The following is a 27,902-nucleotide window of genomic DNA, read 5'->3' as shown; positions in this document are numbered from 1 at the left end:
AGAAACTGTCAGAATTGAGTTAGATTGTAGGACATGCAGCTGCAATTACAGAACTTTTTTGGGGGTGGATAAAGCCTCCACGTGTCTGATGTTAGAAGTATTTCAAGTGTGGTGGTAGTGTGAGTAAAGGAGACATAGGTTTTGGGTTTTACAGAGACTTAAAAACCTAAAACCTCAATTCATCTTTGCATGCTTTACCTTTTAAAAATAAAATTTACCACATACACATTTTGAAAGCTAAATTAAAACCTTTTTTCCTCCTCCAATTTCCATTGAACCATTACTAAAGTCAGATGATCTCAATTAGTTTTAGACAACCAAGGGTAGAGCTTCTTAATTAATGGGGGCCTTAATTAATGGGGGCCTCCCCGGTGGCGCAACGGTTGAGCGCTGGGTTGTGAAGCTGCCCGCAGCCTCTGCAGCGCCGGTTCGATCCCTGGCTGCTCCCCGGCCACCGGAAGAGAGCCCCACATGGCGTGCAGACCTCCCCTGCCGCCCACTGCTCCCCCCAGCAGCATACTTCGTCAGTCTGCCTGTTCTGCTCCCCGCTCTGGCTCTGGTGAATTCTCTCACCCTCCCGCACTTCTCACTGTACCCAGTGCTTGTATAAATAAATAAATAAATCTTAAAAAAAAAAGAGTTAATTAATGGACTATGTTGACTTGGGCTACAAAAATCAGGCTCATGCTGTTGGGACAAAATACTCAATAATCAGGTTCTTGCGCTGTCCCTTTCTCCCCATTGTACCTCTGGGGTCTGAAACCTCATCAGCAATTTATAAATATTTGTGGAAAAAAAGTGAATCTTACAGAGGTTCAGCAAGTGGCCGGGGTCAAAGGCAGCACGTACAGCAGGAGAGAAGAGGCATGTATTGAGAAGGACAAAAATAAGGGACAACTTCTCCAATATGAAATGGAGTTGTCTATCTGGCCCTTTTCAGGTTCAGTGATGAAATGAAAAATCAATGTTCTCTCTCTCTTGCTTTGCACTTTTCTCTCTCCACTAATTGCTGCTCCCTTCGTGTGCTAAAATGAATAAAGCTAATCAACTTGGGAAGATTCCAGATTCTCAGATGACTGGGTTGTGTTAGGGGTCTGTTGGAACCATCTTCACCTGGTCAGGGCAGTACCTGTGTTTGTTGGGAGCTACTGAACAGGCTCAAGGATGCAGCAGCTCCCATGGTGGGGTAGAAGACTGTAAGGCAAATGAATAACTTGTCTGTTCAGAACCAGCAGAGGAAGAAATATTCTCTACATTTGATGTACCTCATGCGTTCAGTCAGATCAATCTACCTCACAATCTGTTAATTTCCTAACTCCTTTATTTTGTGTAATGTGTATCTGTGAACAGAGACAATAACCATTATCAGCAGGACACATATTTTAAGCTATTTTTTCAGTGGCAATGGCTGGTTGTATAAATCAGGAAAGGATATGTATGCCCATTTTATAAAATCTGAAGCATAAATTTTACTTTTCATTTATTATAAAAGATCATAGTCATTATCATATTTACTTTTATGAAATACTGTTTGTCTTTTTATGACTTCCTCTTTGTCTTATACATGGATTTTTTTTTTTTTTGACAGCAAGGCCCTCTTCAGGGACAAAATTCTTTATTATGACACATGCAAAAATATGATATGTTCGGAAATGTTGTAACTTATGTTCATTTTCCAAGAGAATATGGCAAAAAATGTTCAGATAATTCGAAAGAAAAAGAAATTAATTGGAGCCTAATTTAGAAAATTACTTCAGTTCTTTCTTCTACTTTGTAGACATATTGCAACTACACACTGTTTTTTAATTCTTTTCCAGTACTTAGCCCTAGCCAGAAATATAGGAAGGAAAAGGCAAACATCTTTAAGATGCTTCAAATGCTCACAGTCACGGTTCTCAAACTTAATATGCATAAATGTCACCGGGAAAGTCTGTGAAAACTAGATTCCCAAGCCTTACTTCCAAAGATTTTTTTTTTAAGATTTTATTTATTTATTTATACAAGCACTGAGTACAGTCAGAAGCGCGGGAGGGTAAGAGAATTCACCAGAGCCAGAGCGGGAAGCAGAACAGGCAGAAGGACCGAAGTACACTGCTGAGGGGAGCAGTGAGCGTGGCAGGAGAGGTCTGTGCACCATGTGGGACCCTCACCTGTGGCCGGGGATCGAACCGGCACTGCAGAGGCTGCAGGCAGCTTCACAGCCCAGTGCTCAAACGCTGCGACCCCGGGGAGGCCCGACTTCCAAAGATTTTTTTAAGGCACAAATTATAGGATGTGATCTGGGAAAATGCATTTTAATAAACCCTTTTGATTCTGACATGGGTAGTCTTAGAACACATATTAAGAAGATGGTTTAAGAGAATGAAGACTTACATAACCGACGAACCACAAGCAGAAAGCAGGAGAGATCCATTCTCTGCTATGGATTCCACAGTCAATCCACATGGCATTTTGAGCTCTTCGTTCTTTTCCAGAAATCTGCCCAAAGAAAATAAAAACCAATAACATGAGGCCTCAGAATGATAACTTACATTATATAGTGCTTACATTTTTTCTTTCAACAAATGTATGCAATATGGATTATTCTCTGCATTTTTTTGAGAATTCTCAAGGCAAATTATAGCTTGGCGAGATTACAGGTCACATAGTTGGTGAGGTTTGAAGTGGAGAAATAGAGGCCAGAGAACTAATGCTTCAGGGGTATATTCACACTTCACTTGGGGTGAATGGGCGCGTGTTGGTGGGCAGCTTTTCATTGTAGGTGTCGAACAGAGAAAGACTTGGGAAAGAAGCCAGTGGTGGCAATGACAAACTTGGCTCCCTTGCCAGCTTCCCTAGGGTACATACTATTGATGGTCTGATTGACCATCAGAGCTGCAAAGAGGGCCCAACATTTCCTCTGTCCCCTGAATTCTTGCTGGAGCAGATTAAAACCCAGAAATCCTGACTTGACATCTTATCATCGGATGACCAAGGAGTCTCAGTTAGTGGATTAAGAAGATGTGGTACACACCCCCAGTGGAATACTATTCAGTTATTTAAAAAAAAAAAATGAACTCTTGCCATTTGTGACAACATGGCTGGAACTGGAGGGGATTATGCTACGTGAAATAAGTCAGAAAGGGAAAGACAAATACTGGATGATTTCACTCATACGTGGAAAATAGAGAAAACAAACAAACCAAAGGAACTAACAAAACTAAACCAAAATAAACCCAGAAATAGGACCATAGACTTGAGGTTGCTAGAGGGGAAGAGAAATGGGGGTGAGAGCAAAAGTGGGCAGAGACACAAGGATCCCATGATAAAGGATTCTGGGTGCTGGGATGGTGGAGGTGGGGTGGTAACACACAGCTGAGAAGGTGTGAAACCATGCTCCTAAATCATATACAGTGTTTCAAATCAGTTACCCTACTAAAGGGGAAAACAGCAACAACAAAGAGGCTCACTTATCACAATTTAGATTAAGTTGGGAGGGAAATGTATAATTTAAATGTTAAATGTTATTAAATCAAGTGTATTTTCCCAATTATTGACTCTTTCTCAGCATTTCCTTTAATTTTAATTTTCCTTGGGGGTGGGTGGGAGGAAAGAGAGTGGTAAAAATCAAAACTACAGAATGAGAATTAACAGGCAGGAATTAGTGTCACTTCAGCTCCCAAAATTTCTTCCTGTGGTGATAGTTACTGATCTTTACTAAGGCCAATTTAGTCTACTGAAAATAACCAGATGGATGGTGACTGGAGCAGAAGTCATCAATGAGCCCTATTACCTACCCTACCCCTGGCGTGTATCCTTCTATGGATTTGGTTGTTCAGCTCTTTCTCTGGTTGCAAAGATGGCATCAGTGGCAGTGTTTGTTCCATACTACATTTTGTTCCTGTTGTTGTTTTTTGTCTCAGTATGCTAATCAGAGGTGGTGGTGGTGATGGTGTAAATCAAGCAGGGACTTGAAAAAGTAACCCGATCACTCCCCTCCTTTTAGGAAGGTAGGCACTTATGCTCGGGAAGGATAAATGGCTCATATAATGTTGATTCTAAAACTGGCTTCCACTCTTGGACCAACACTGCACCCCTAGTGGTTAATAACCAATCCCTGAATAGCAGGGTGTTGAAGATGAGGAATACTTGCAATAGAACTATTTCCAGGGCTCAAAAGATAAAAAATGTAAGCGATAATAAGAACCACTGGAGAACTAACATACCCCTTAATGTTGAAAGACCAATGTCTTGTCCCACAACATACCTTTAAGACATAAAGTGGGCGTTTCTCAAATGAGGATCCAATGTAGATTTTTTCAACCATATCAGGATAATTCTCAGTTATAACTTCCATCCAAGAATAGATCTGTCAAAGTAGAAAACAGTGGTTAGAGAGTAGGTGTAGGGTAAGGAAATATGTCAGGCTTTTCTGCCCTCCCGCCATCAGGATAGATGATGGATCCTGAATGCATGCCTGATGGCGGGCACCTGGAATTGGGTGTGGGCACAGGTAGATGAGATTCACCTGGGCTAAGACTGTGCTTTCAAGGGCGGCGTCACGGGGACGCCAGCAGCAGCAGAAGCCGAAGCAGAAGCCGAAAGAGAAGCCGAGAAGCAGCAGAACAAATGCCAGAGAGCCCAGATAGAGTGATTTGCTGGGGACTGGGAGGACTGCCAGCTTCCCAGCCCCCCAGCACCCCTGCCTGCCACGTACCCGCTGAACCCCAATAAAAGACCTGCAAAAAACCACTGAGGACTCTGACTGCTCCTTTACCCGGTCTGCATGGGATCAGAAAACCTGCTCAGTGGCCATTCCTGACCTTTACAGTAGGTTAAAAGTATATTCTTGACCAAAGGAAGCAGACAACTTCTTCAGTAGGAGATCCCTCTAAAACCTTTCTACATAGTAAAAATGCAGAACTAAACACTTGGGGCAGAGTGTTTCTTCTGCTAATTAAATCAATAAAATTGAAGTTTTTAGAAGTACCAAGGTGTAGAGAAACAGTGGAAAAGTACTAAGTAACTTATGGCAAAGTAGGAAAGTGAATCCTTAAAGTATAGCTCCTGAGAATTATTTTTAAAGGCTCATGCCATTGAATCTCTGCTTCTGCAGATGAAATCTTCGTCATTCAAGAGTTCACTTTTATTTGTGACAATTTTTAAAATATTCACTTTTCAATAGGTAATCAAAGGAAACCCTGAACTCTTGTCTTTCCATGGAATTAGTGAATATGGCATTATTTCCCAGTGTACTCACAATAAGACCCATGTAATAATGAGAGGCAAAGGGGAGAACAAATGGGAATTTTTTTTCCCCCCTCAATCATGAGCAAGGAGTTTAACTCTGGACCTCTTTTTTGGGTGGAATTCATAGTATTTGTGATTCTATAGTGACAGGAAAACAAAAATAAAAACAAAATAATTCTAGGAATGACTTTAGGATAGCATCCATTTCAAAGCAGGTGTTGACTCATCAGTGGTTTGGAGATTTGGTGGTGCCCAGTCATGTTTTAATGTAAACCAAGTGTTCTGGGGTTATGCTTATACTTTTATGTTTTCTAAAATGAGAATGACCAATCCTTGACCTTATTTCTGAAATCTTTTTGAAAGGTGATTTCAAATAGCAATCCTAGTTGATGGAAACCGGAGCACCTTTTAACTTAGATTCTCTCAGAGCAATGTAACTATTGTCAGCTGGGAATTAAGAAGCTCTGAAGGTCTGACTGTTCGTCAATACTCATGTTATCTGTGTCTTGCTTGCTAGAAATTTAACTCCCAAAGAGTTCCTCACTGTGACTATCTTTACCGTGCCACACTTTTAATAGAAGTACATCTATGAAAACGACTGTGTTAAACTATGTATGTTACTGTGTTAATGATTCGAATTTCTTAGAGTAGGGAAGGCTGTGCAGTTTGAATACAGCTTCACAGACTTTATTCATTTTGTTACCTAATCAGGAGTGATGGTGACATCCTTCCACGAACTCTCTTCCTTTACCATTTGTTTTAAGAAGTGCTTTGTTTTTTTGGTGATTTGTTTTTCTCCCTATGTTTAATTGCTTAAGATTTCCTAGTTAAAGTGAATGATAAAAGAATGCCTCCTAACCACTAGGTGATCATGTGGTGAAGCTGATAGAGAATCTGCCACATCCCTCATGAGGAAGGATTTCCTAAAAGCAGAACTGTCACAGTTCCTATGACCCTCTTAGAAAGGATTGTTGATGGTGGGTGGGGAGGAGAGGTCCACAATATTTTCTCGAATTTCTTCATTGTGAACTTAGCTGTGTCTCCTAACCTCAATTCCTACAGTGAAGTCCTCATCCTAGTACCTCGGAAGGTGATTCTATTTGAGGTAGAGTTTTTAAATGGGTAATTAAGTTAAAGTGAGGGACATTGGGGTGCAACCTAACCCAGCTGGACTGGTGTCCTTATATGAAGTGGCGATTAGGACATTGCAGAGAAACAGCCGGAATGTGCACACAGGGAGAAAAGGCCACATGGGTACACAAGGTCACCTGCAAACCAAGGAGCAATGAACCCTGCAGACAATGTTACTGTGGATTTCCAGCACCCAAAACTGTGTGACAGTATACATTTCCATTGTCTGAGCTTCCCAGCCTGCCCTACTTTGTTAATACAGTGTAACCTAGGGCCCCCCTCTGGTGGTGCAGCGGTTGAGCGCTGGGCTGCAAAGCTGCCCCAGCACGAGAGTCCCACATGGCCCACAGACCTCTCCTGCCGGGCCCGCTGTTCCCCTCAGCAGTGCATTTCGTCAGTCTGCCTGTTCTGTTCCTCACTCTGGCTCTGGTGAATTCTCTCACTCTCCTGCGCTTCTGACTGTACCCAGTGCTTGTATAAATAAATAAAATAAATCTTTAAAAAAAATACAGTGTAATCTAAACTAACACAGTAATGTACTTATTTTCCTCCCATATCTTTCCAACTCTTTCCTGGGGATACCTTTTTTGAACAAAATAATTGCATTTTTTTTTAATATTTAAAAATACTTCTGTTTAAGGCATGCCCCTTCTCACTGAGCTTCAACATAGTAGTGATGTATTTACCATTTCCAGTTTGCAAATCATGCCTACCTAGCCTGTTGATTCTGAGCTGTAAGTTGTTTATGTAGATCTGATGATGGACATGGGAGGGACAGAAGATAGGGAAGAGAAGGCTAGGAGGGGGATACAGTTTTAAAATCCTCATAAATCAGCCAGACACATCAAGCAGACTGAGTTCTGGTTTAACTAACTGGAAAGGAACAGATGCTTTTGAAGATTAAAGAGAAAATTGATTTTTATTACTTGAGTCTTAGATGTATTAAAATATGGAAATGGTCCTTAACAGTTTCTGAGCACCTAGTCAAAGATGATAAAAATGTTTATATTAAGCAGTACCACAGCAGGCTCCTATGAAAGAATAAAAGGTATCTAGGGGTTTTTATTACTTGGCATTTACAATATAAAAAAGAAAGCCCTTTAAGGGGTTTACCTTTTCAACAAATAAATATGTGGAAATGGATTTAGTGTATTATATGAAAGCTTACTGAAGTCAACTGAACATCAACATCTTGCTCAGATTCCCTCTAGAAAAATTGGAAACTATAAGTACTGATAGGAAAAATCATCCAATTTCTTAATGATTAAAACAAAGAAGACACTGCCACTACTACTAGTATTATTACTACTATTACTATTAGTACTGCTATTTCTACCACCACCGGTTTAAACAGGGTCTTCTTCAGAAGAATATGCACTTTATAGTATACTAAATGTAACTGAATACAGTCTTTTAATTCAATGAGATAATCTGGCAATTGTTTAGTGGGGTATAATCTGAATAACATTCTAAAGAAAAATGATTAATTGGACAGTTTCAACAAAAAGGTCCTATTTTTAATTCCCTTTGTTCCTTAGCATGCACTGTTATTCTTAACTGTTAGAGATCTTCTAAGCTATGAACAATCAGCCCGTTTAGAGGCCATGATGCAATCTTCCCATGCAAGATACCTACAAAAGAATGAATTACCACCACAAAATCAACCCGTGTGAATTTTTTTTTTAACCCTCTTTCACCAATTATGATTCTTTAATAATTTCCCTTGGTTAAAATGGAAATGCTTATCAAGTGAAAACAGTAATTCAGAGAGAAGTGTGATGGCTTACTTCACTTAGTGAGTGATACTGTTCATAGTATGATGAGGATCCCCGAGGGCTGACAGTGTCATTCAAAGTTTGCTGTTGAATAAGTTCTTCCACCTCTTCTATGGAGACACTAGGTGATGAAACAGAGGGCAAGCTGGTTTCCAAACAGGGATCTGATTTTCCCATGTGGCCCATTGCAGGTACAACATGGGGAAAGATTCACTAAGAAATTTAACAAGTAAAAAGTCCACCAAAGTGAAAACACCACCACCTAATATTGTGATAATCTGAAATTCACAAACACATTCAATTCAACAATTATTTTGTTGACTCTCCCAATATCACCCTTTTCCACTTATCAGCATTTCTCAATTGTATTTTTTCAGTGTTTTTATGTAAGCATATAGGTTAACAGACAATTTTCTTCAGAGTAACACTGTTGTATTCTGTTTTCAGTTAGGGCCAAGCAGAAAAAGAAAGCATTTTCTTTTTTTATTGTGACAACTGATGACTTATATCAGATGTTTTGCATAGTCAAAGATTATCAAATCTCTAGAGAAATAGAAGCAATGGTAAAGAGAAAGTGTGAGAAAGGCATCTTGTTCAATATCTCTTGAGAAGTTCCACATTCAAACTAGGCAAACATTTGAACCAAGTCAAGCCATTCTATCACTGGGACTGAACAATTTGAGAATTGGTTATCATTTTAATAAAGGTTTCTCTTCTTTTATTTAGGCCAATGAACTTGACTTTTGTTGGCTGATGTTGAGAAATTCCTTCATAAGTGTGATTGCACATAATTAGGATAGAAGCTACTTTGCAAGGCTAAATAAGGATGAAATGAAACAATTCAGCTTTCCCTCACTATCTGAAAGTAAAACATTCCTATTCCTATTTTTTCTATGAGATGATAGGTTATTTGGGGCACCTGGGAACATTCAAAATATTTTTCATATAAATCAGTGATAATAGCATGCCCATCTCCAAAAATAACTTCCAGATCATACCAAATCAGAATGTTCTACCTTTAGACAGTAGAGGCAATCTGTAGATAGAAATAGACTCAACACAGTTTCTGGAAGGCAGTAAACACCTATAACATATTAATGATTATCACAGTGGATTATCCAGACATTGCCCACTGAATCGCAGAAAAGAGCAGGAGCTCCAGAGAGTGTTAGGGCAGCAACCACACACCAGCACTCTGGCAAAGGAAGAGAGAAGTTAGAAGGGAAAACTCAAAAGGAAGAGGGTATAGACTCTGAATACAAATCCTACCAGAAACAATTTTAATTTAGGGTTAGATATTCAGGGATGTTCAATGATCTTGTGAAGGAAACAAAATCCCATTCAAGTAGCTGTTTGAGACATACTACAAAGTTTACTAAAGTGAATGACAATTTTGCTTGTAGAATCTGGGTAGAGAGTAGAGGAACTATAAGAAGGAAAGAATTAGAGGAAACTCTAAGAAGCTCCACAGATCACTGTGTCTAGCAGTCATTTTCAAATAAAAGTCTGAGGCCATAAGACATGGGGTCATTTTCCAAGGTCACGGAGTTAGCTACTTAGGCTTCACCACTGGTGCATTTCAGGTATTTCTTTGTTGCCATGTTTAATGTTTTATTTATTTTTTTCCAGAGAGCAATTATACCATCCCCAGTGAAATGTATGATAGATGCTTAAAATAGCTACTCAAGAAATAATGAATGATGCCTACCTGAATGGAATCCTGGTCTCATTTAAAAGGGCTTTCACATTGCTTACATCAGATGCATTCACAAAAAAATGGACTTCATTTTTCTTTGCAATTAACTCAGCTGCTACTGGCTGCCAAAGAACAATCTGCAGTTTCAAGGGAAGAAATTAATAAAACAAGAAAATGGTTGTTCACATCATTCTCATATATAGTGAAAGCCACCAAAATGTATCTATAAGGGAAATGAAAAAGACAATTTCCTGGATACTGGTCCCCATTCTCATGCTAGGTGGTATACACATTTATTTTGCAGGGAGCTTGCTTTATTCTTCTCTGTAACCCTAGGTGCTAAAGAGGACCTAGAACACACTAGGCACTTAACAAGTGCTTGGTGAAACAAGAATGAATGGGTGAACGTATATTTTTAAGATCCATCTGTAAAATTGGATGTGCTTGTTAGATATTTAAAAGGGAAATGAAATTTTATCTAGAGAACCTCCCTGGTGGCGCAGGGGTTAAAGACAGCGCTATCAAGCTATCGCCAGCCACTGCAGCACCAGTTGGATCCCAGGCCGGCCAGGGAGCAACCCACATGGCACAGCAGACCTCTCCTAACTCACCCACTGCTCCCCTCAGCAGTGTATTTCAGTAGATCTGCCTGTTCTGCTCTCCACTCTGTCTCTGGCAAATCCTTTCACCCTCCACACCTCTGGCTTACACCCCAGTTCTTATATGCATAAATAAATAAACCTTTTTTTTTAAAAAAAGAAATTTCATCTAGAAAGCTTATGACATGTTGATTTTTCTTTAATAAAAATTCTATATCCTTAATATTCTTGTCTGTTTCTTTTCTCTAATTATTTCCTTTGGAATATGCCCTCCAATAATATTTGCAATATTTTCTGTATAGTGTACTTTTTTTTTTAACGACACATTCATGCTCATTTCTTTTGACCATTATGACAACAATGAACTGACATGAATAAGTCAATACACACATGAAAAAAGGTTTGACTTTGGGAACAAGCAACATCATGTGATTTGTGGAAGGGAGAGAAGACTGTAAGAAGAGGGGTTTATACCAGTTATATCTAAGTCAGACAACATGTAAAAGGGAACATGGCATGCAATACTTACACAACATAAAACAAGTATAGAGATAAATGAGGGAGAAATTACCTCATATGTTGTTGTAAGATTCTGCAGAATTTGAACTTGCCTAGAGGTTCTAGGAAGAGCAGATAAAACCTGGCCACTGGAAAACAATAAACAGGATTCTGATATTAAATTTTAAAAAGTGAAAATGAGATCAATTATAGTGGGATGGGTTGATAATTGTAAAAAGAAAAAAAATTATAAAAGGTAAAAAGAGGGTCCCACTATAGATTGTTAAAGAAAACAAAGAACATATATTCTAATTTTGTCTGTTCCTAAGCAATCACACAATCACTAGCTCTCTTGAATGGGGGCCAGTTCTCAGAGTACACACTTCCTTCTCCTCCTGTGTTTTCATTTTAAAAATTAAATATTTGATGCAGAAGGGAATATTTATGCTAACACCAGCTTATTACATAATAAAATGAGTATTTGTGAACCTATCACCCACTTAAGAAATCTAACTATCTTAAGCTTTGTGTGCTTCTCCCTCACCCCTCCCTAAATGATCCACTACCATAAATTTCCACTTTTCTTATTCTCTGGTTTTTTTTTTTTTTAATGCTATTAGCTATTTTTTATTTATTTATTTATTTATTTATAAAGATTTATTTATTTATTTATTTATTCATTTATACAAGCACTGGGTACAGTCAGAAGCACGGGAGGGTGAGAGAATTCACCAGAGCCAGAGCAGGGAGCAGAGCAGGCAGAAGGACCGAAGTACACTGCTGAGGGGAGCAGCAGGAGGCAGGAGAGGTCTGCGCTCCATTTGGGACCCGCCTCTGGTGGCCGGGGAGCAGCTGGGGATCAAACCGGCGCCGCAGAGGCAGCGGGCAGCTTCGCAGCCCAGTGCTCAACCACTGCGCCACCGGGGAGGCCCTATGAACTCTTTTTTAAAAAAGATTTATTTATGCATACAAGAACTGGGATGTAAGCCATAGGTGCGGGGGGTGGGAGGATTCACCAGGGAGAGTGGGGAGCAGAACAGGCAGATCTACTGAAATACACTGCTGAGGGGAGCAGCAGGCAAGTTAGGAGAGGTCTACTGCTCCATGTGGGTAGCTCCCTGGCCCGGGATCGAACTCATGCAGTGGCTGGCAATAGCTTGATAGCGTTGTCTTTAACCCCTGCACCATTAAGGAGGCCCTAATACTATGAATCCTTAAACTCATATATGAATTCTTATATACGTAGATTCTGAAACATTATGTTTGGGGATTAAGCTTATAGAGTTGACTTAACTCTATAAAAATGGTACTCTCTCTGTATTCTTTTGTCTAGCTTTTTGATCCAACAAGATTTTTGGATTTTTAACATTATCATCTGCAAAGAAGTATTGCATCATATACCACATGTGCAAAAATTTGCCTGCAAGAACTGCTATTTCATGGAGGAACACAGTTTCAATTTCATAGGAGTTTCAAGTCATTTCTCAAACTTTTTGGAATAATTCATAGTTTTACCAGTGATAGAAAAGATGCTCCACCTCCTTATTAATACATCTGAATGTAGTCTAACTTTTTACCTTTTCCAATCTAATGGTTGTGAGATGGAGTCTTCTTGTGACTTTAATTCTGATTTTCTGACTTACTAGTGAGGTAGAGTTATTTTCATTCTATTATTTTGTGACAATTGACTAGTAGAATTTTTTAATAGGCTAGATACTGGTCCTTTTTCAGTTGTCTATATTGCAGATGTATTTTGTCTCTTTATGTCTTTTGATCCATTATTTCCTTTTAGTTTGGAGTTTTTTGGTATGGTGTTTAAAACTCCCAAGCCCTAAGTCATAAAAAGTATTTTGCTAAATTTCTTTTGTCTTTGTCATTTAAATTTTTAATGAATTTGAACATTATTTGTTTATGTGCACTGTAAAGAAGGAATTGGGTTTTGTTTTTTTCCTTTAAGCGTCCTTTATCAATTGTTGATATTTTCCCCAGGAGTTAACTATGCCAATTATGTCATATACAAGTTTTCATATTGTCTGGCAATCAATACTGGTTTGTCAAACCATTTCCTCTTCCTGGGCATACAGGAAAACTGCATTTCCCAAACTTCCATGAGTTTTTGTTTATTCCACTGCCAATGGGAGCATGATCAAGAGTGATATTTGGAAGTTAAGGGCAGATGGTCTTCATGTGCTCCTTCTCATCCTTGTGTGGACTGGAAGCAAAGAATCCCAAGATGTGGAATAGCAAATTATCAGCAACCCAGATCTCTAAGTTGGAAAAAGAATACCAGGGAGAGGGCCTGGTATTTCTATGCAATTCCCTTAGTAATTTTGATGACCTTACTGTAGATAATTTTGATTTTTTTTCTGTGCAAGCAATCATTGGAATTATGCATACTAAGTTTTGCTTTGTTCATTTCAATGCTTAGAGAGGGTTTTCCCTCATCTTACCTCATTTGTTAGAATCTCCAGTATAGTGGTAAATGGAAGTAGAAACAAAATGCAGGATTTATAATTTTTAAGAAACACTTCCAAATGTTTCACTAAAACCCTACAATGCCTGTTGTCAGGTTAAAGAAGTTTCCTCTACTCTCTGTTATGAATTTGTTTTTGTTTTTTTAATCACAAATGCATGTGAATTTTATCTCATGTTTTTAGGAGATAAACATAAGGATTTCCTGGTTTAACTTGTTAATGTAGTGAATCATATTAATAGTTTTTTTTTTAATTTGAAACGTGGTTTAATGTGTTTTCTCACCTTTGCTTTGTCATAGTTCTTTCTGTTTTGTATGATTGCTAGGACAATGAGAAATGCTTAGTGGTTCTTGCAAAGCTGAGGCAACAAATTAATGGTGATCCAACTTGGGCTGACTTTATTTTCGCATACCATTTAATCCAAAAGGAAAGAATTTCTTAATAAATTTTCTCATACTTTCTGCTCCCCATCCATTTTTGCAAGTGAGGGATATTTGGATAAGGAATTAGAGCAGTGAGGTGGGGGATTGCAGGTAGAATAAGTGGAATCCAGTAATAGCAATGACATTTTTGGTTTTCAGTTTACCTCTAAGTAACTGCACAAGACTATATTATTGAAATTAAAGATAAGTTATTTTGGTGGCATTTGCCAGAAGAGAGCCTACTTTTAACTTAGCTTTTCTTTTATTTTTGGACAAATTGCCCAAATGTGCCCAAATGTGAGGTCAGATATTTAAATCAGAAAGAAAATGTTTTATGCTTGCCTTATTTCAAAATTAATATTAGACTTTGCTTTCAGTTAAACTGGGGAAACAGGGATCAAGTCTACCCTCCTGCCTTACAAATAAAAAATTGTACAACATATATAAAACAATATCACTCAAGGAACCAAACACAGCAACATGGTGACTACATGCAATGTTGTTTCCTGGATTGAACTTGGAACAGGAAATGGATATTAGTGCAAAAACTAATAAGGGACCTCCCTGGTGGTTCAGGGGTTAGGCTCAGTGCTATTACCACCACAGCCTGAGTTCAATGCTCAGCCAGTGAGCTACCCACATGGCGCAGCAGACCTCTCCTGTCTTCCTCACTGTTCCCTCAGCAGTGTTTATCAGTATATCTGCCTGTTCTGCTCCCCACTCAGTTTTGGTGAATCCTCTCAACCCCTGCACCTCTGGCCTAACCCTAGTTCTTTTTTTTTTTTTTTAAGATTTATTTATTTATTTATACAATCACTGGGTACAGTCAGAAGCACGGGAGGGTGAGAGAATTCACCAGAGCCAGAGCAGGGAACAGAACAGACAGACTGACCAAACACACTGCTGAGAGGAGCAGCAGGCGGCACGAGAGGTCTGCGCACCATGTGGGACCCTTGCTGGTGGCCGGGGATCAAACGGGTGCTGCAGAGGCTGCGGGCAGCTTCACAGCCCAGTGCTCACCCGCTGCACCACCAGGGGAGGCCCTACACCCTAGTTCTTGTATGCATAAAAAAACAAAAATAAAAACCAAAAACTGGTGAAACCCAAATAAAGTCTGGAGTTTAGCCAAAAGTAGTGCATATTGGTTTCCTAGTTTTGGCAAATGTATCATGGCAATAAGATGCTAACATTTTGGAGGAACTGGGTGAACTCTGTAATAATTTCCTAGCTTTTCTGTATATCTAAAAACATCCCCAATAAACACTTTATTTAAAAAAAATACATGTACCAGGAACTGTGGAAGGACCAAAGAGATGATGACAACTTCTGCTTGTCATTTTTAGCAAAGGTTTCAAGGAAGAGATACCTAGGTAAATAGAGTATATAAAGTTACAATGCGAGGGGCCTCCCTGTTGGCACATTTGGTTCAGACACAACCTATGAAGCTATCCGCAGCCACTGCAGCATGAGTTCGACCCCCAGCCAGGGAGCTACCCACATGTCACAGCAGGCCTCTCCTGACTCTCCCGCTGTTCCCCTCATCAGTGTATTTCAGTCTGCCTGTTCTGTTTCCCACTTTGTCTCTGGTGAATCCTCTCACCCCCCCCCCCCACACCTCTGGCCTGTACCCCCATTCTTATATGCATAAATAAATGTTGAAAAAAAAAAGTTACAATGGAAGGAGAAAAAAGAACACCGTTGAGGAAATTGTTAGCTGTTTATTGTTGCCCAGTGTAGGATATAGGTGTTTTGGGCAAGAGAAGAATAGTAGCTAAACAGAAATGAGTTTGGAAACTTAAGTTCATCCTCTCCTAATGAGGGAATTGAAGGCAAGCTGAGAAACTTGAACTTTATGTTACAGACATCCAGGAGTGACGAAAGTGATATCACTTGACTTGTGATTTATGAAAATATCTTTGATAGAAGGATGGAAGATGGTTTTATTTTAGAAAGCCTGACTAAAAGATTTTGAATTCTGAAAGAAGTCTATGGAAACCTGATTATCAGAAGAGGAAGGAGGGGCCCACAGAAACAATAGACTGGGAAATTGTAACTCAAGCTCTGGAACAATTTTAGCATACACTATTCAACTTCTGCTTCAAGTGCTCAAGGATATATATGGTAGGATTATTCATTGTAACAATAACTGGAAACCACGTGAATCCTTATTTATAACATTCTAGAATGTTTTGTAGCCAATATGAAGAATGAGTTTGATTTATAATAGTTGATTAGGGGAGATATACTTGAAGTATTAAGAAAGAAAAGCAGAATGTGGAGGACCCGATGGCATATGAAGATATTTTTGTAAAAAAAAAAAAAAAAAAGTAAATTAGAAAGAAACAGAAAAATCATATCTTAACTTTGATTTGGAGGGTGAGGAATGGCAGTTGAAGGAAAGGGTAGGTGAGAGCAGATAAGACTTTTAAAAATAAAGGTCTCTATAGTATTGATAGAAGATGTGATCTGTAACAATTGTAAAGTTATACATGCACATACATAAATGTATTGAGAAATGCATGAAATAATGATCATTAAAATGTTAATGCTGAGGAGATGGACAAATTCCTACAACTCTACAATCACCCAAAGCTAGATAAAGAAGAAATAGAACACCTAAACAGACCAATTACAAGCAGCGAAATTGAAATGGTAATCAAAAACCTCCCCAAAAACAAAAGCCCAGGACCTGATGGATTTACAAATGAATTCTACCAAACATTCAGAGACAAATTAGTGCCTATCCTTCACAAACTCTTCCAAAAAATTGAGAAGGAAGGGACAATACCAAACACGTTCTATGAAGCCAACATTACACTAATACCAAAACCGAACAAGGACAACACAAGAAAGGAAAACTGCAGACCAATCTCCCTAATGAACACTGATGCAAAAATCCTCAATAAAATTTTAGCTATCAGAATCCAACAATGTATCCATAAGATAATTCACCACGACCAAGTAGGATTCATGCCAGGGACACAAGGATGGTTCAACATCCGAAAATCAATCAATGTTATCCAACACATCAACAACAAGAAATATAAAAACCATGTGATAATATCAATAGATGCTGAGAAAGCTTTCGACAAAGTGCAACACCCATTCATGATAAAAGCCCTTGAAATTCTTGGGATACAAGGAACGTACCTCAACATCATAAAGGCCATATATGACAAGCCAAAAGCCAGTATCATTCTCAATGGTGAAAAGCTGAAAGTATTTCCATTAAGATCTGGAACAAGACAAGGATGTCCATTCTCACCACTGCTTTTCAATATAATACTGGAAGTCCTAGCCAGAGCAATAAGACAAGAGAAAGACATACAAGGAATCCAAATAGGAAAAGAGGAAGTCAAACTATCACTATTTGCAGATGATATGATAATATACATAGAGAACCCCAAAAACTCCACAGAAAAACTAATTCAACTCATCAATCAGTTCAGTAAAGTGGCAGGATACAAAATCAACAAGCAAAAGTCAGTAGCCTTCCTATACACAAACAATAAATCTGAAGAAGAAGAAACCAAAAAAACCATCCCTTTTAATATCGAAACAAAAAAAATCAAATACTTGGGAATAAATCTAACAAAAGAGGTAAAGGACCTATACAAAGAAAACTATAAAACACTGTTAAAAGAAATAGAAGAAGACACAAAGAAGTGGAAAGACATCCCCTGCTCATGGATTAGAAGAATAAACATTATTAAAATGGCCATCCTACCAAAAGCAATATACAGATTCAATGCTATTCCAATAAAAATTTCAATGTCATTCTTCAAAGAAATAGAACAATTATTGATGAAATTCATATGGAATCACCAAAAACCTCGAATAGCCAAAGCTCTCCTGAAAAAAAAAAGAAGGGAATGGAGGCATCACATGCCCAGACTTCAAACTATACTACAAAGCCATAATCATCAAAACTGCATGGTATTGGAACAAGCACAGACACACAGACCAATGGAATCGAATAGAAAAATCCAGAAATAAACCCACAGATTTATGGTCAACTAATCTTTGACAAAGGAGCAAAGAATATGCATTGGAGCAAAGAAAGTTTGTTCAATAAATGGTGCTGGGAAAACTGGGTCGCCACATGCAAAAGAATGAAGCTTGACCACTACCTCACACCATACACAAAAATCAACTCAAAATGGATTAAAGAACTAGACATAAGACCTGAAACCATAAATACATAGAAGGAAATATAGGCGAAACACTACGTGATATGCACATCAAAGACATCGTTACAGACACATCACCCAAAGCAGTGTTAGTGAAGGCAAAGATCAACAGCTGGGACTACATCAATTTAAAGAGCTTCTGCACAGCAATAGAGACAACAACAAAAACCAAGAGAAACCCCCACCGACTGGGAGAACATTTTTGCACACAACACTAATGATAAAGGACTGATCACAAAAATCTGCAAAGAGCTGATGAGACTCAACAACAACAAAGAAAATGATCCTGTCAAAAAATGGGCAGAAGAGCTAAAAAGAAACTTCTCTGAAGAGGAAATGCAAAGGGCCAACAGGCATATGAAAAAATGTTCAACATCACTTGCAATCAGGGAAATGCAAATCAAAACTACCATGCGATACCATCTTACACCAGTGAGAATGGCACATATTAAAAAAACTAGCAACAACAAATGTTGGCGAGGATGTGGAGAAAAAGGAACTCTCCTGCACTGTTGGTGGGAATGCAAACTGGTCCAACCACTATGGAGAGCTGTGTGGAGATTTCTGGACCTACTAAACATAGAGCTTCCATATGATCCAGCAATTCCACTCCTAAGTATTTACCCAAAGGACACAGAAACATCAATTCCAAAGAGCACCTGCACCCCTATGTTTATAGCAGCACTGTTCACAATAGCTAAGCTTTGGAAACAACCCAAATGCCCAAAAATAGATGACTGGATGAAGAAGATGTGGTACCTATACACCATGGAATATTACTCAGCATTCAAAAAAGATAAACACATGCAATTTGCAGCAACATGGATGGCGCTGGAAGGGATCATGCTCAGCGAAATAAGCCAGAAAGAAAAAGAAAAATACCGGATGGTCTCACTCATAGCAGGAATCTAGAAAACTTAAATAAGGGACCAGGAAAATGAATAACTAAAAGAAAGTGAAAATCAAAATCAACAAAAAACTATGAACCGGAGACACTCTTTGAGGGGTGGGCGGCAGGGAGGGGAGGGATTGGGGTCAAAATAAGGGGGTTGCAATTGTATGGGGAATATAAAAATAAAATTTATTAAAAAATAAATAAATAAATAAACTTTTAAAAAATGGTAATGCTTTCTCAGTGATGAAATCTTAGTGTTTCTAATTTTTATGTTTTCCACATCATTTATCCTTTTAATAGAACTCATTCAACCAGAAAAAATATATACATAAAAAGCTATTCTAAGTGTGAAAAAGTCACTATCAAGCTTCTGGTGATGCTGGTGATCCTTTTAGCAGCACTTTCCTTATTTTTTCAGTTATCCTCTGTGCCCATCAATGAGCATGGCCACATGGTGAGTTTTCTAGCCTTACACAATATTTTCATTCTAGCATATCCTGTTCTGGGAATGTTTTGATTCCTTTTTTCACCATCTGCCACAGTAGTTCTGGTTCACTAAGGGTAGGCCATTGTTTTCTACAAGCTTCCATAAACCATTTTAGCAGCAATTAGCACTGCCTCCCAAGGATCTAACTAGAATGTCAAATACTGTACCAAGGGTAAGTACACTTCCTTGGGAATATAGTCCCCTTCCTTTAGTAACAAACTGAGCAACACATTGCTACAGCCAGATGACATTATGACTTACCCCTAGTCTTTGGTTTGGAGGCTGGAGGGGAGGTGGGACTACATCTGAGGACTGAAAGTAGGAGATGACATTAAATATCTAGCTCCCCAACAGCAATGGGAGTGATGAGGTCACTATATAATAGAAGCCAGATGGCAGTGCTTGGCCAGCGGTAATACATTAAGCACAATCACTCTAACGAACAGCAAGGTCAGAGCAGCAGCCAGAGACCATGACCCTTCAAAAGCTATAGAGTTGGGCCTCCCTGGAGGCACAGCGGTTGAGTGCTGAGTTGTGAAGCTGCCCACAGCCTCTGCAGAGCCGGTTCGATCCATGGCAGCAGGGCGAGGGTCCCACATGGCGCACGGACCTCTCCTGCCGCCCGCTGCTCCCCTCAGCAGTTTACTTTGTCAGTCTGCCTGTTCTGCTCCCCACTCTGGCTCTGGTGAATCCTCTCATCCTCCCGCACTTCTGACTGTACCCAGTGCTTGTATAAATAAAATAAAATAAATCTTTAAAAAAAACAAAAGCTATAGAGTTAAGAGAACACAGAGTTCTCAGGAGCAAGATAGATGGGCAGACAACAGAGGTATTACTCGATCTTTACAGTCAAAATAAATCAAGGGTAGATAAAGACAGAAACTGAGGACAGCTATTCCAATAAAGTCACGATCCATTGGCTGGTGTCCAAACATGAGCTAATTCTCTGACCTGGAATCTCTTGCCTAACAGAGAAGTCAGGTCCCCACAAGGGAAGACCCTGCAAAAGTATATAAAGGGCATATGGTCATTATTTCCTCAGTCCTTTCCAAAAGGGACCTATAACAATTGACTCAGGTAACTGATACAAGGGAGAAGATATTTTGAAGTCTTTTGGATGCAGGGTACAAGTGACATTGAAACCTGGAGGTATGGAATCCTAGCATAAGTTCAATCTGCAATGGGTACCCTGAATCCATGAATTCCCCCATGATGATTTTCCTGGTCCCAAAATGTATCACTGAAATGGAGATACTTGGTAGTTGGCAGAACCCCCACATAGGTTCTGTAGGGTAAGGAAATATATCAGGCTTTTCTGCCCTCCCGCCATCAGGATAGAGGAGGGAATCTGTGATCCTGAATGCATGCCTGATGGTGGGCACCTGAAGTGGGTACACCTGCGCTAAGACTGTGCTTTTTAAGGACGGCGTCACGGGGACGCCAGCAGCAGCAGAAGCCAAAGAGAAGCCAAGAAGCCGAGAACAAACAGAAGCCGGGAGAGAAGCAGAGAAGGCCGGAGAGCCCAGATATAGTGAAGACTTGCTGGGGGCTGGGAGGCCTGCCAGCCTTCCGGCCCCCCAGCACCCCTGCCTGCCATATAAAAGACCTGCAAAGAGCTACTAAGGACTCTGATTCCTCCTTTACCCAGTCTGCATGGGATCAGAAAACCTACACCGTGCCCATTCCTGTCCTTACAGGTTCCTTGCCTGTAAAGTAATAATTAACATGGCAGGAAAAGTCAAAATGTGAAATTGTCTACCCCCCAGCCAAGACAACAAGGTTAATGAAAAAAAAAAAAATGCATCCTAGAAGGGAAATGACAGGTATTAGGATTACACTTTAAACACCTAAAGATGCAGGGTTGGTTATTCCCATCAAATTCACTTTTAATTCACCAGTTCGGCTCCCACAAGAACCTTTCATGTAAGGGCAGGACTCCACATAAAATGTAATGGGGCAATGGGAAATGAGAAATAAAAACACATATTTATTGTCTCTGAAATGATAGATATGATATTTTAGCAATAACCATTTGCAGACAAAAAAAACCAAAACAGGCTTGCACAAAAAATAGAATGAAAAGGACAAGTACAGTGAAATAACAAGTCACTTTAAACAAAATGCAAACTGAGAGGGGGTCGACAGTTCAGGACCATATGACTAATAAGCTGATCTGAGGTTTCAACTCAATTCTCCAAGTCCTGTGCTATTTAAACCTAAGCAACATTTCCTCTGATGCTTCTCTAAGAATGTAATTATGCTCATCAAGATCTGTCATAATTCTGAAAGATTATTTTTTGAATTTGAAAGACAGGTGGAATGTCTCTGAATAATGGAACATGGCCCAAGGCTGGAATTTTGTTTTCTGCATTACAGCATTTTAAGGCCACTGGTGTGCTGTTCTTTAAGATGAAAATAATGTATCAGTGGAAGCTAAGTGAAAGAGAATAAGCTTGTCTCCAGGTGGCAGATGGTAAATGAAGTCAATAGGAACAACACTTCCTGTGGTCTTGATAATTCAGAAGCCCTCTATCTGCAACTTTCCTCTACCTGCAATTCCTTTTCCTTTTTTTCTTTCTCTTTCTCATTCTAAATAAACAGCTAGGCAGCCAGGCTGTGCTTAGGTAATCACAGAATAATACAATTAATGACTGTTGACAAGATTTCTGCTAGTACTTTATTTTCACACTTTTTAGTGTTTGCCCTTTAAAAGGAAATGAATACAGAGACTATTTTTTTGGCTGCCTTTTTCTTTGGCATATGGTATTTATGCCTTTAAAAACTTTTTTGTTCTTGTTCCAGGGCATCTCATTGATGAGAGTTATCAAAATGTAAATACAAATCAGTCACTAAGAGATTGCCTGAATACAGTGTGTTATTAGGAAAATGATCATGACAAGAAAACAATAACGAAGAGCAGCTTTAGGAAAAAGCCAGAGCAATTAGCTCTTTTAAGACGGGACTGTATGATGGCCCCCAGAAATAATTCATCAAAGTCTGTTGCCCTGAATAAAATTAGATTTCCCTTTTAGCTTTGGTAAGAGGCCATTCCTGGAAAGGCAGCACTTAGAACATTTGGTTAAAATATATATATATATATGTTTCTACTCACGGGAAGAGGAGATTGTAATGTTATTTCTAGCAGAGGATATTAGCATCAAGAAATCAGACATGCATCTTACAACAAAGCTGCAGGCATCCCATCTTCTCCCCTCTCCCAATACACATAGTCTTCAATATTTCAAATATGGTGTTATTTGGTTTAACTATAGTTCTTTTCTCATTCCTTTCGTCCAGCATAGGGATCAATCAGACTCCAAAGTATAAGCTGAAGCGAAAAATAGTAAGGATAGCCATGTTTGGGGAATGTTCTTATGCATTTCTTCACTATTTTCTTCTTGTCTATTTCCTTTATTTGCATACTCAGTGCCATTAAACTGCTATATGTTTACTCATTTTGAAGTGACATAGGAAAGCTTTTGGTATATCTTGCTAATGATTATCTTACCAAGGAGTTTAGTTCACAATATGATCCAGAGGGCTGACCCAATCTGCAAGGGACCTTCCAAAGCTCAGGGAGCAGCTGTGAGGATTCATGTTCTGAGCCGGAGCCACAGGTGAGGATATAAGGAGGATCACATGTAGACATGCCACGGGTGAGGATATAAGGAGGACCTCTGGTCTTTCTTCCATGCTATATTCTGAATCAACTGTCTTCATCTCAAACTCACTATCATGAAATCTGACCTCCTTTCTTTCTACTTTTTTTTTAACCATTTATTTATTTATGCATACAGGAACTGGAGTGCAGGCCAGAAGTGCAGGGGGGGTGGGCGGGGGGGCGGCGGGCTGCGTGAGAGGATTCACCAGAGGCAGAATGGGGAGCAGAACAGGCAGATCTACTAAAATACACTGCTGAGGGGAGCAGTGGGCAAGACAGGAGAGGTCTGCTGTGCTATGTGGGTCACCTCCCTGGCCCTTTGGGGAATCGATCTCGTGCTGCAGTGGCTGGCAATAGCTTGATAGTGCTATGCTTAACCCCTGTGTCACCAGGGAGGCCCCCACCTCCTTTCAAATTGGTTCTCTTCCCAATTTCTAGATTTTTTAGAGGCAGTTTTGTAAGTGAAAAAAAAGTTGAAACGAGGGGGAAAATGGGGTTGAATTACAACCCTAAAACTATGATTTTTGAGCAAATGGTTTATTCTTCCAGAGGCTCAATTTCCTCCCTGTAAAATGTTGATGAGCGTTTCTAGGGTATGGGATTGTAGGTACTTAACATGATAGCATTTCTAACTGTTTATTCCAGTACATGGAATGAAACAAATATTAAATAACCTGTATTTCCTCCCTTCCCCCCTCTGCCAATGGCACAGCTACTATAGCTGTATCACTGCTGTCTATACTGGATCAGTACTGCTTGTCCAAGCTGGCATGTCAATGTCAGTTTTCCCTTTTTCTCCCCTTTACCTTAAAGCCTATCACCAATTATGGCATATTAGAACTAACAACAACCTTAGGAATCATAATAATCTCATTTATTGACCAAATACAGAGACATGTCACTGATTATTCTAGCAATTTTTCTCCTGTGTCAATTCAATAACAGTTGCTATTTAGCAATGGTACTTGGTACTTGAAACTTGGCAATCATATTGAACAAAAAAAAAGAATTAATCAACTATATAGTTAATTCAGTGATGATGTGTAAATACAACTTCAGCCTTATAAGTCAGTTTCTATTTTCTTTTTTTTTTTAACATTGCTTTTTTTTTGTAAGATTTATTTATTTATTTATTTATTTATTTATTTATTTATTTATTTATTTATTTATTTATACAAGCACTAGGTACAGTCAGAAAAACAGGAGGGTGAGAGAATTCACCAGAGCCAGAGCGGGGAGCAGAGCAGGCAGACTGATGATGTACACTGCTGAGGGGAGCAGCGGGCGGCAGGAGAGGTCTGTGCGCCATGTGAGACCCTCCTCTGGTGGCCGGGGAGCAGCCGGGGATTGAACCGGTGCTGCAGAGGCTGTGGGCAGCTTCGCAACCCAGAGCTCAACCGCTGTGCCACCGGGGAGGCCCCAGTTTCTATTTTCTATGACTTTTTATAACTCAGAGTTTTATTTGGCAGAATTTCCCCCATCCAGGTATGTCACTTCCCTATTTGCCATTCTGGGGAGAGAAATCTGTCTGAGAGATAATTGGAGAAGAAAAGGATTGTAGAAGCAAAACAGAAAGAAAGAAAAAAAAAGGAGATAATTCCAAAGGAATTTTAAAAAGCCTAATAATTGACTAGTTAATAAGTGACCACATTACACAAGGATACAAAACCATGCTCTAGCAATATAGTACATGGTGTACAAGTGTGTCATAGTAGAAAATCCCAGAATCACTCTACTAAACAAAATAAGAATTGATAAATTCATGAGGTGTTCTTTAACGCACAGCTATTCTTCCTGTCATATTCTGTGTTGAGTGCTCAAGCATAACCCAAACGTCCTGTCTGATACCTTTAATATCTTCTCCCACTTACGTTCCATGTACGAGAGGAAAATAAATTATCCAGGGTTAATATATTTCATATGTGTTAAATATAACTTCATAAAGACTCTTTACTCTCCATAGCTACTAAATACACATGTGTATATTTGTATATTCAATATACACATATATTCAAGATTCTCCTAGCAATAAAACTAGATCCAGATAAGCAAGAATCTGATTATAGTGAAATCTACTATTTCTTAGGACAACATGGGAAGTTTCTGAAAGAGCTGACCTTCAAACTTGAACATTTTGCTCCCCAGTCCAGTACACTGGCTTGACTTCACATGGCGCAAACAAGTTGGGGGAACGGCCCACCACCCTCTCGACCTCTGTTGGGTTACCTCTGAAATGCAGAGACATGCTTCTCGCAAAAGAGGACAGTAGCGATGAGGACTCCAAAGTTGTAAAGCTTCATCCCTATGGTGATTTGCTCTAAAACCAAGTTCTCTGAAGAAGGTTCTATGCAATCAGCTATCAGGGCTGATTGCATAGAACCTTCTTTACACACTGGTTAAAATATAATGGCCTGTTCCTTCTCATTTCTGTGGATCAATGAGCTTAGCTTCCTTTTCCGCTCTCAAAAAAGAAAGTTTGACAAAGGTTGTTTTTAATTGAGACTAGAAAATATTTAACTTGTCAGGGAAGATGAGGCGAACAATAAAAAGGCAGTAATATAATGGGAGAGTGTCTGGTCTTTGAAGGAGATGGAGGGAAGCAAAAATCTGCCACCCCCCAAATTGATCTTTTTGAGAAAAATTTGATTTTATGGGAGAAACTCTGAGGGTTGGTGGAGTTTGCTTTTGATGTTTCTGTGTAAACCTCCCTGCAAGAGGGATTTCTTTGTAAGAGCGGATCATTCTAAATTCGAATGATTCACAAAAGTTCGAAAGAGAAGATATGTAAAAAGAGACATCAACAAAACTATTCTTTATGAGAGTAATGATGGATGCATGTCATTATCCATTTGTTAAAATCCACAAAATGTATAACACAGAGTGAACACTGATTTTAGTTTGATGAATATTGATTCATGTCAATATTAAATCAATATTGATTCATCGATTATAACAAATCATGCAGCACTAATACAAGATGTAAATAGTTGGGGAAACTGGGAACCTTGTATTTTCCCAACAATTGTTCTGTCAACCTAAAGCTGTCCTGAAAAATAGTTTATTAATTTATTGGAAAGGTGACAGTGTTAAAATGAAACAAAATAAGTTCAATCAATGTAAAAGCTCTAAACTGGTTAAAGATCAACTGGGATTGATAGCAGGTGTTACTAATATGAAAGTCATTTATGAATTACGGGTGCCTTGGTGGGGGGGTGTGATATGGTGGCATATACCTGAAGGGGTGGGATCCTATATTTCTGAATCATATACAATGTTGTAGACCAAAGTCACCTTAAAAATAATTTTTTAAAAGACAATAAAAGAAAAGGAATAATATCATGAAAGCATAAAGCAAAATGTGAGGGTAATACAATGACAAATAAATAAAAATAGGAGGATTTTAGCAGACCACCATTTTCCTATGATAGCTGTGTTGGGTAAGTAAAGTATCAGGCTTTTCTGCCCTCCTGCCATTAGGATTGATGATGGATCCTTGCAGTCCTGAATGCATGCCTGATGGTGGGCACCTGGAGTGGGGTGTGGGCATATGTAGGTGGATACACCTGGGCTGAGAGACTGGGCTTTTAGGGTGGCGTCACGGGGATGCCAGCAGAGCGAAAGAGAAGTAGGGGCCACGAGAGAATGCCAGAGGGCCCAGATGGAGTGAAGATTTGCCAGGGGCGGGGGGGCCTGCCAGCATCCCAGCCCCTCGGCCCACTGTGTACCTGGTAAACCCAATAAAAGCCACTGAGGGCTCCAGGCTCTCCTCCTTCACCGGTCTGCTCGCGTCATAGGGATCCTGCTCTGTGCCTTCCTGGCACTACAAGCTGAAATAGATAAGACAAGACATAGAGACATAGGGTCTGTATCCCAATGAGGAACAGTCCTTTTTCCATAAAAATTTGACCTTTGCTTATCTTTCTTACTCCATTCCCCTAAAAACTTGGTAAAGGGAAAATGTCAGTTATATTCCAGGCAACATTGCTGGAAATAATTTTTCCCAAAAACATCAATTTTGGGGTGGTAGATTTTTGTTTTCCTCCATGTCCTACAAAGACCAAGATTGATTATGGCAGAAATAAGTCCTACTGGGTAAATTGTATCTACAATAGGAGCCATAACTAAGCTGACTGTGACATGATGCTTTTAGGTTTCTCTGCGTGTGGTGACTTTTGCAACTGGGAAAGTCTCACAGGTACCCTGGAAGTTATGCCTATGGAATTATTACAGAAGATTGTGCTGTGAGGCACAGAGCTTCTAAGCCAGTGTGATTCCTCTATCTGTTGGATATATTGTCATTCCCTCACACCTATAATGGCATTTGGGGATCCCTGGGAAGCTGTTCTTCTTCACCTCTTCATTAATGGCTCCAACAACTACTCCAAGGGAAGAGGAACTCCTTTTTCCTGTACAGTCAGGCTTAGCTCTGGGCAAATGGAATGAGTCTTATGAGTCTAAATGCTTAGATGAACCTAAGAAGATTCCCTACTCTTCTCCTAGATGCTACACTCAATTTAATTAATTTGTGAGGAGTTTAATCAAAGTATTATTTACACTGATTTGGGCAGAGAATAGGGTAAAAACAGGTACTCAACATATCTCATCCATATTAAAAATATAAAGCAGGATGAGAGTTGTCAAGGGCCCGTGCATTCTTTGCCCCAACCTTATCCTGCTCATCATGACCTAGGGGACTGGGGTCTCTTCCTGGGCTGCTCCCAGAGAGGTAGGTGATGAGTCACAGCCTAGGCAAGCAGTCTGGTCCTGGGGGATCGGACTGATTTGATCATACCCCCAGAGATCTAGTTAATTTGTAATTTGTACTCCAGTCAATTTGGAACTTCA

The 27,902-nt window shown here is 39.4% G+C and overlaps 1 protein-coding gene across 1 annotated transcript in view; it reads right to left on the bottom strand.

The window, feature by feature from the left end:
• CPB2 (carboxypeptidase B2) overlaps positions 1 to 25,357 on the bottom strand; it is a gene marked incomplete at both ends in the record, with an annotated part of 45,327 nt that extends 19,970 nt beyond the window's left edge. Inside the window, 6 exons of the mRNA XM_084235692.1 lie at positions 2,374 to 2,478; positions 4,247 to 4,348; positions 8,148 to 8,256; positions 9,844 to 9,968; positions 11,002 to 11,077; positions 25,284 to 25,357. Of these exons, the coding sequence (XP_084091818.1) occupies positions 2,374 to 2,478; positions 4,247 to 4,348; positions 8,148 to 8,256; positions 9,844 to 9,968; positions 11,002 to 11,077; positions 25,284 to 25,357 (591 nt within the window). The remainder of the gene's footprint in view (positions 1 to 2,373; positions 2,479 to 4,246; positions 4,349 to 8,147; positions 8,257 to 9,843; positions 9,969 to 11,001; positions 11,078 to 25,283) is intronic.
• Positions 25,358 to 27,902: the final 2,545 nt, after the last annotated feature.

This window comes from Talpa europaea (genome assembly GCF_964194135.1).
Source record: "Talpa europaea genome assembly, chromosome: 6".
Taxonomy (NCBI): Eukaryota; Metazoa; Chordata; class Mammalia; order Eulipotyphla; family Talpidae; genus Talpa; species Talpa europaea.
This window is presented reverse-complemented; position numbering and strand designations above follow the sequence as displayed.